We start from the raw sequence: 9197 nt of genomic DNA on the forward strand, positions 1-9197 counted from the left end.
CATGCCAACCTAACGAATTGTTAAAGCCTTCCAGATCTAGGACATCAGTGTTTTCTAGCAGAATCCAATCTTTCATCCAGCAGAAGGCAGCAGCTTCATAGTATAACCTTAAGTCCGGCAGGGCAAAACCCCCTCTCTCCTTTGCGTCAGTTAGTATTTTAAACTTTATTCGGGGCTTTTTGCCCTGCCAAACAAATTTCGATATATCCTTCTGCCACTTTCCAAAACATTCCACTCTGTCCACAACCTGCAAGGCTTGAAACAAAAACAACATTTTTGGCAAAACGTTCATTTTTATAGCTGCGATTCGGCCTAACAAGGATAGTTTCAGTCTTGACCAGATTTCTAGATCTTTTTTGACTTCTGTCCAACATTTCTCATAATTATCTTTAAATAAGTTCAAGTTCTTAGAGGACAGATTGACCCCCAGGTATTTCACTTTTTTAACAATGTTTAGTTCTGTTTCCTTCTGAAACTCCTCTGTTTCAGTAGCTGTCAAATTTTTCCCTAAAACCTTAGTTTTTTGTTTATTCAGCTTAAAACCCGCCACCCGACCAAATTTCTGAATCAATTCTAAAACTCTTTTTGTACTAGCTTCTGGCTCCTGTAATGTCAAAACCAAGTCATCTGCAAATGCTTTCAATTTATATTGTTTCGCTCCGACCCGTATTCCTTGTACCTGCCGATCTTTCCTAATCATATTCAGCAACACCTCCAGGACCGAAATAAATAATAAAGGGGAAAGGGGGCACCCCTGTCTTGTTCCTTTTTCAATGTAAAATTCTTCTGTCACCACATTGTTCACTATCAACTTAGCCTTTTGTTCTGAATAAATTGCATCTATTCCATTCTCAAACCCCCGTCCCACTCCCATCCCTTCCAAATTTTTCTTCATAAACTTCCAAGAAATATTATCAAAGGCCTTCTCTGCATCAATAAATATAAGCACTGCTTTGGTGTTAATATTTGTTTGCAACAGTTCCAAAATGTCAATGATATTCCTGGTATTGTCAAAAAAATGCCTGCCTGGGAGAAAGCCTGCTTGGTCCTTATGAATCACTTCATTAAGTACTTTTTTAAATCTATTTGCCAAAATGTCTGCAAATATTTTATAATCCACATTTAGGAGTGAGATGGGACGGTAGTTCTTAAGTTGAGTTTTTTCAGTTTCCACTTTAGGTATCAATGTGATGAATGCTTCTTTCCACGTTTCTGGTGCCCTCCCTCCCCCCATAATCTGATTGCAAACCTCCATTAATGGTTGTATCAGGTAGTCTTTTAACGTCCTATAATACTTGGAGGTAAGTCCATCAGGGCCTGGAGATTTGCCTAGCTGCATGTTCTGAATGGCATCCTCAATTTCCTGTTGTGTTATTTTGGAATTTAAGATTACTCTCTTCTCCTGAGATAGTTCTGGTAGGCCATTGTCTTTCAGAAATTGTTCTATCTCAATCGCTTCCTCAGACCCTTGGGTATATAGTTTTTTAAAGTATTTCTGGAAGCACTTTCTAATTTCTCCCGGTTTCTGAATGTTTTTCCCTTCAACTTCTAAGTTGGTAACGTAGTTTAATTTTTGTCTCTTTTTCAACTGCCAAGCCAACAGTTTCCCACATTTATTCGCTGATTCAAAAGATCTTTGTTTCATTTGTTTAATTTTCCATTCCACTTCTTGGTTAATCAATTTCGTAAGAGTCAATCACCTTCTGAGGGAGTCCATTCCACTGTCAAACAGCTCATCCTGTCAGAAAAGTTCTTCCTGATGTTTAGTCGGAATCTCCCCCACCCCCCGCCCGAGAGTGAACTGTATAATGGAGACACATTGGCAAAATTGCAAGGTTTTCACATATTACATTATTGTAACGACTATTATTGTATCTCCTTTTTCCCAGGCTAAACATACACAACTCCTTCACAATTGCACACAACCCAACGAACAATTAAATAGTAAGGTCTAAAAATCAACATACAAAGAAATTAATATCAGGTAACAGCAACAACCCCCGCTTCCAAACAACAACACCCCAGCCCAAGAGTCTGTTCAGCAGCATCAACTTTTGCAGCTGGAGTCATTCAAGGCCTTTCTGGGCTACGTGGGGAAAGGCCTGCAAGGTCTTCCAGGACTCACAGCCAAGATGGGTTAGCCAGCATCTTCCTACCTCACAGGGTTGTTGTGAGGATGGAAGTGGGGAACAATGGGCACCATCCCATTTTGTTTGGCAGAAAGGCGGGATAAGAATGGCACAAACAAATATTGATGTAGGGTGTAGTTTATTGTATTGCGTGCTTTTGTTGCTCGCGCCCTGGCTCGTTTCCCCCATTGCCTCTGCCCCCTCCCTCCGAAAAGAAAAGCGCCCAAACTCCCTCCTTGCACACCCCCGCCGAGGTAACTAAACACAAAGAACGAGCTGGACGCGAAATAAACCGCCGTGACGCGGGACGAAGAGCGTGCAGCGCGTGCTTGTGGGGGTGGGATGACGCCGACACGCTCTCGCGAGCGACGTCGGCGGCTAGAGCGGCCAGGCCGTGCGGGAGAAGGCGCATGCGCCTTCCGCCCACCCGCTCGCTTGCCGGCCGGCCTCCCGGTTCCGTCGCCGTCCCGTCATTCCCAGCGGGGAGCAATAGAGTGGGAGTCGCTGGCGGGCTCTAGAGCGGCGCAAGGCCGATGATGTCCGAGAAGAAACAGCCCGTCGACTTGGGGCTCTTGGAGGAGGACGACGAGTTCGAGGAGTTCCCGGCCGAAGGTAGCCTTGAACCCAGAAGGGGCGGGTCTAGGGACGAGGACGGTGACTGTGCGCTGTTGCCTGGTGGGGGGCGGGGAGGCTGAAAACTAGGCCTCAAGCACGCCTCTGTGTTTGTGTGCGTGCGTGTGCCGTTCCCGCGAGAGGGGCCCCCCTCCTCACAGTTGGGGCTTGGTTGCTCCCGAGTAGGAGCCTCTGCGGCCTCGGGGCCTTATCTCCCAACATCCCTTTCGCGCCTGAGGCTGCCCACACGTTTGAAGCACGTGACTCCTCAGAGCTGCAGTTCCCAGCATCGAACTATAGTTCCCAGGATGCTTTGCCCCGCGGGGTTTTGTTTTTTTTGTGTGTGTGTGTGTAAGAATGCCATGTGCGGTGTGTTTACGCAGCGCGAGTTCCTGGCTGGCTGTCTCACCCGCATCGCCCCCCCCCCCCATTCCGTGTGGAAGAAACATCAGGTTTCTTGAGGCGTGACAGGTGGCTGGCCAGGTTTTGGACCGCTTTAAGACGCGTGTACCATTCGGAGGATTTCTTTCCGCTTGTGCACTTTGGGCTAAACAGGGATGTGATCCGACTGTTTTCCTGGGTACAGTTGGTAGGACCAAGATCTCTCACCTGGTGAACAAAGATGCTATCCTTGCTCAATAGACGTGATGGCATGTACAGAAAGCCAGTCAATGTGTGTTAAACATTTAGCAGCAGCTGTTTAATAATTGTCACTCTTGCGTATTCAGAACACCATATTTACTATCCCCTTTAATAGCCAGGAAGAAAGCCCTGTTCATTTATAGAACTTGCTTCCAGTAAATTGTGGCAGACTCAGAAACCAAGGGCCTCAGTCTTTGCTGAATGACCAGAAATGCAGATTCTGGTTTCAGACAGTACTCGCTCAACTTTATTATGTTTCTATTACATTTGAATATGATTGGTTGATTCGTTGCTGTTGCTGATCTGCTGTGTGGTGGTGGTGCTTTTTCAACAGTAAAACAGGATTGCACAAACAGTGGATACTGCTGACCTTCAATAAGGCTTCTGTATTATTGTATAGCTCAGCAAAACTATGTAGCGGATTTTTAAAAAGTCTGTTTCATACAATTTATTAGCAGTATTATGTTTTTAAACATCTCTGCTTTGTAGCTGAACTTTGTTATATATTTTAAAGCTTGATGCCATGCACACTGTGCTAAAAGCAGTGCCACTATCATTTTGCTTTAATTGCATTTGCTGTGCTGCAGTTGCTCAGCACTGAGAAGTGCAAAGTTTTTTTGTATAAAAATCTTGAGCTGCTGATTCATCATATTATTTCAGCAGTCTAACTGAAAGAGCCTTTAGAATTTTAGTAGTATAGGTATGAATAATAATAGCATGGGTATCAGTAAACTTCTGTGTTAAATTTCAGAAGTGCACCTTCCAGTTACAGAGTTTCACAATGCAAAGTTATATTGACATATGAGAAAGAAACATTCCACAAAAAATGTTTTTATTAAAGCACCCTACATTTCAAGGGTGATTTTATTCTTACCTTTCAAATTCAACCATCTGAAATTGATTTGTTCTATTTTTGTTAAACATTCCATTGTGGTACAGTATTCCTTATAAGAATTCATCACATGCTAAATATTTTTTGGAAATTGTACAGAAGTGTGAAAAATAAGTTACTTAGGTATGTTAGAGCAATAAACAAAGTATATGTTGGCTTTTAAGTTTAGAAGAATTTAACAACTGTGTTATACAAGTAGTTTTAAGATCTTTGAAACGTGGGCAGGTTGTAGTTAATTAATGATACAGTACTTTCAAATCCCCATAGTGCTTTATATTTTTTCATTTTATCTGGTGAAAGGAAAATAATACCACTGGATGATAATTTTACATTTGCAAGTGTGCAAATAACATCCTTTAGCTGCATGAATAATGTATAGTTACAGGCTTTCTGTCCCAGTTTTTGTGAAGATGACTGCTGCTTATAGTGCAGCAAGTTTAATCAGTAGGGAACACAAAGCGAGGTGATCATTTTATCAGCTAATGTTCCAAATGCTGCAAGTTGCACAGAACTTTGATGTGGAAACTAGTTGTCTGTTTGGAATGTTTGAGGCTGGGGAGAAGCCTCCTACCCACCACCCCCATCAGTACCTATTGTGTTACCCCCGAGCTGCTATACAGCTGGATGCACTTGGGGTTTTGCATTTTACACCGTATTAATTTTAGTGAGCATGTCTTTCAGCCCAACCCATTTGCTTTCAAGAAATTATGGTAGCTACAAAGATACCAGTGATCCATATAATTTCAGTTACTGAAATAAGAATGTGTTGCAAGTTATGTTTTGCATTGCTATGTTTAGTGTTTCAACAGAGATTGATCTGTTAGAACAGGGGCTGTTGTGATCTAAAATGAATTAATGCACTCTGCTGACATTATTGTGTTCATTAATAGTATAGTAATGTCAATTGCAAGAAGCTTTTTATCAAAAACCCAGTTAAAACAAAGCAGGTCTACTCCTTGGTTAGAAACATGCTAGGCAGTAAGTTTCATTTATTTATGAAAAATAAATAAGCAACTTACACAAAACAAAAACTTGCAATGTGCAAAATTTAAAACAGAATAAAACATCAGAGATATATCTAAGTACTGTACCCTGGATTTTTCCATTCCTAAATTGTAGTATGTATGTTTAGAAGTTAACAGTGGTTAACATAAGTGCCAACAAACCCCTCAGCCATGATTAAGTGGAGTGAGTGGTATTTACTCCAGGGAGAGGAAAGACTGTAAGATGAGAGTCTGCTCATCTCAAGGCTGGTTAGCAGGGAGCATAACTTATTTGTTTCAGAATCATCAAAAGAGTAACTTTATTCATATTTTTAATGCATGAAAGCTCAATGTGCTATATAGTAAACGAGAGTGCCAAAGCCCTGAAATGCTCATATCTTGTGTCTTTTGAAAAACACCACCTAAATGTGAAACTTATACAGTAGTATTTTGGTTACAAAGCCTGTGAACTGTCATAGCATAGTTACTGTGTTTTTGCATCAGGTTGCCACAGTATTGTTTAAGCACAGGACTGGTTTACTTATCGTCATGGGTTAGAGTTCTAGAGATCAGAAATGTATTTGAAAAGCCAGTTTTTACTTTGGAAAAGAGTAGAAAGGCATTGCTGGAACAGGTCGCTTTTATGTCCTGAAGGATGGCATTAGAAATGTACAGCAATACATGGTCTTTGATCGCTGCCTCTATCATTGTGTGTCTCAAATCTTACACATTTGTGCTAATGGTTTGAAAGCCTGTCAGGAGAAAAGCACATGGTTTAATAGCCTGAGCTCCCACTTGTTTTGCAGTGATGAAATCTGATGTGCAACTTATTCACATGTCATTTTTCAAATTCCCTGGTATTAGGGTCCCAACTGGTATTGAAGTAGTATCCATGGAGTTTAAATATATGAATAGGGACTGACCTCTCAATACTCCTTACTAGCAGGACAGAACTCTGGGCCCTTTCCCTAATTGGGTTCAACCTCTCTCTTTTTTTAAAAGCTTCCTGGGCCAGTACCTGATCTTTGGCCAGACAGCATCTAGTTTGCTGCTCTCTTATCTCTTTGCCTCATTTCCTCACCCTAGCGTGTTGTCAAGGTTGCCTGATACTGACTCACCTTACTCGTTTCCTCCACCTTGAACAGAGCTGTTCAGCCTTACAAATTTGGAATATCTGTGACTAGAAATTACCAGCCAGACCTTTTAAGGGGATCAGTCTGTGAAGTGCTTCTATCATTTGACTCCAATCATGCATTTACAAACCATGAGTCTTGGCTTTGGTCCAGATCTAACCGTTAAAATAATCTCAGTTCATACCAATGGAGCTCTGTCATCTTATAAAGTGTGTATAAGATGCTGGGAAAGTGGTAGATTCAAGATACATGTTTTAGCCACTGTTCACTTTCAGTTTTTACCTTTGCCATTAATATTACTGCATGAACTGCAGTAAATATTGCATACTTATAGAAGAGCGGCATGAAATTACATTGTGCTCTGAATTGTATCCTTAAAGTTGCATTTATTTATTTCATTTCATAAAATTGATACACTGTTTAATTGTAAAAAATCCCTCAAAGCAGTCTCCCAAACAATAATGCAGTAAGATTATTGTTAACAGTTAAAAACAACTATTTATAACACAATTAAAGGGAATGAAGCTTTCTGATATTCAAGTTGCTGAAATGTTTTGCTCACAGTTTAACTATATATAAACTAAACTTGTCCTGTGTCCTTTTTTCAGACTGGGCTGGTTTAGATGAAGATGAAGATGCACATGTGTGGGAAGACAATTGGGATGATGACAATGTGGAAGATGATTTCTCCAATCAGCTAAGGTCATCTAAAAGTTTTCAGTATATACAAATAGTGAAAAAATTGCAGGCTAGAATCCCTCAAACAAGAATCAGATCCGACATGCTGGACAAAATCACATTTTGTAGCAGCTCCCATACGTAACATGGAACTTTGTGCACATCAGCAGTTGCTTTAAGTTTCAAGCTGCGTCACTTTACTGATATTTAGCCATATTGTGCACATAATAAAATAGCTGCAGTGTCAACTAGTATTAATCACTATTGAGGTACTAGCAGCTCTAAATGGGTTAAGCTCAATATCTCCAGCTGAATTTTGAGATGAAAATTGTGATGCTGTCACTTATTGTCAGTCTGAAAAAGCAGTTTTAAGTTAATTGCAGGACTGACTATTATTTCTTATACAGCAGATATCGATAATATAGCCAAACTGAAGAACCATGCCAGATACATCAGAAAGAAGAGGAGGAGAAAGCATTTAATGATTGGATCATATTTCAGTTGCTTCATCTGTTTTCCTTTATGTACTGTATCTGCAAAATAACACTTCCTGTTCTCAGATTGTTTTTTTCTTTGCATATATCTTATTTTTGTTACCTTGGCTCCATGCTTAGCAATGCCTTGCCTCCCTTTGGCCTTGAGGGGTTTGTGGCTTCTTCAGGCAAAGAAGATGGAGATACATGCACACTGAAACAACATAATTCAAAGGCTTGTGCTGCTTGTGTCTGCTTTAGCAACTCAGTAGGGGACAGGGGTGGGTGGCGAATGGATGCCACCACAGGTAGAGGGGGGAGGAAAGTTTTGGAGGAAGTAGCATAGAGCTGAAGCAAGATACATATTTCATTGAACTGTTTACAGCAACCTTTTCCTATTGATTGGTGCAGGTAGAAATATGATAAACAGCTGGATCCAGACTAAGTTAGTTGCACATGGGTCCTACTTAAATGAGTGTGAAAAGTTAGTTATAACTGACAGTGCAGTCATGAAGCCTCCTTCTAGGTAAGTGGATATAGGATTGTAGCTTGAATGAAGTAATTTCAGTGTGAACATAGTGCAGCTTACTTTAATCTGGATCCAACCCAATATAAAAAGGATTTTATATTATGTGATTAGACTTTTCATCAGAATACTAATTCTTTCAGAAGCAAAAGGAAGAGTAATTAGAATATGTTTTGAGAGATTATATACATACATGTTGGGTTGAGCCCGGACAGTTCCTGGCACTTGGGTCTCATTGATACTCAGTGGAAACTTAGTCTGGTTCCAATCAAGTGTTTTTTTAATGTAAGCAAGAATTGAGTGTCTAACATTTCGCAGGATTTAAATAATTTGTGTGCTTTGTTTTTACTTTACAGAGCTGAATTAGAAAAACACGGCTACAAGATGGAAACCTCATAGCTTTCAGTGATGCTGTGGTCTGGGATGGGACTGCTGTATATTGAACAGAGAAATGTTACAGAATGCTAGCTGGAAGCAGAAATACTAGAATGTCCTTTATTACCCCCCAAATTTGTTTTTGTTTTGTATGAATAAAAAATTGAATCTTAAAGGGTTTTGTATTGTCAGTATTGTTCAACTTCATTTCTGAATTACTAGTATGTACAAAAATAATATTGTCAGCTATACTAAGTCTGGGTTCATTATAATGTTGACTTCCTTTACATGATACTTGAAGTCCACTGAAGCAGAGTGAATTGAAGGTTTCCAACATTTTATCACTTTATATCAAAACTAGAGGAAAAACTGCTGTGGTTATTGTTTACCACTTTGGGAGGAAGAGCAGGACAGAAGTTTAATAAACAAGTCTTATACCGAAATACTTCATCGACTTTTCTTTGCTTAAACAAGTGAAGCATACAAGTTAAATGCCTCTGAAGAAGGAAGTCGCATGTGAGAGACAACCTACAGATGGGTGGTTGCAAGTGGAAGCTTCTTAGTCCAATCTGCATGCTTAGTCATAGCCGTAGATGTGCTCCTGATGGGAAGCTTACCTTCCCTGCTGAGAGATTTGCCTGTTCTAGAATTGCCAGCTTGATGATAGTTGAAGCCACACTGTCCAAACTTTACAGCAATGAAACAAAAGTATTCCTTAGTTAACCTTGAAGTGAAGTGCAATAAAACACACAGC

The 9197-nt window shown here is 40.3% G+C and overlaps 1 protein-coding gene across 1 annotated transcript; it reads left to right on the top strand.

Moving 5' to 3' along the window:
• Positions 1 to 2543: 2543 nt before the first annotated feature.
• Positions 2544 to 8618, top strand: SEM1 (SEM1 26S proteasome subunit). Its single transcript, XM_081164068.1, has 3 exons — positions 2544 to 2741; positions 7000 to 7093; positions 8425 to 8618. The coding sequence occupies exons 1-3, from the start codon at positions 2663 to 2665 to the stop codon at positions 8465 to 8467; spliced, it is 216 nt and encodes a 71-aa protein (XP_081020194.1). The 5' UTR covers positions 2544 to 2662; the 3' UTR covers positions 8468 to 8618.
• The last annotated feature ends 579 nt before the right edge of the window (positions 8619 to 9197 follow it).

The sequence above is a fragment of the Podarcis bocagei genome (assembly GCF_964188305.1).
Source record: "Podarcis bocagei genome assembly, chromosome: 12".
Lineage (NCBI taxonomy): Eukaryota > Metazoa > Chordata > Lepidosauria > Squamata > Lacertidae > Podarcis > Podarcis bocagei.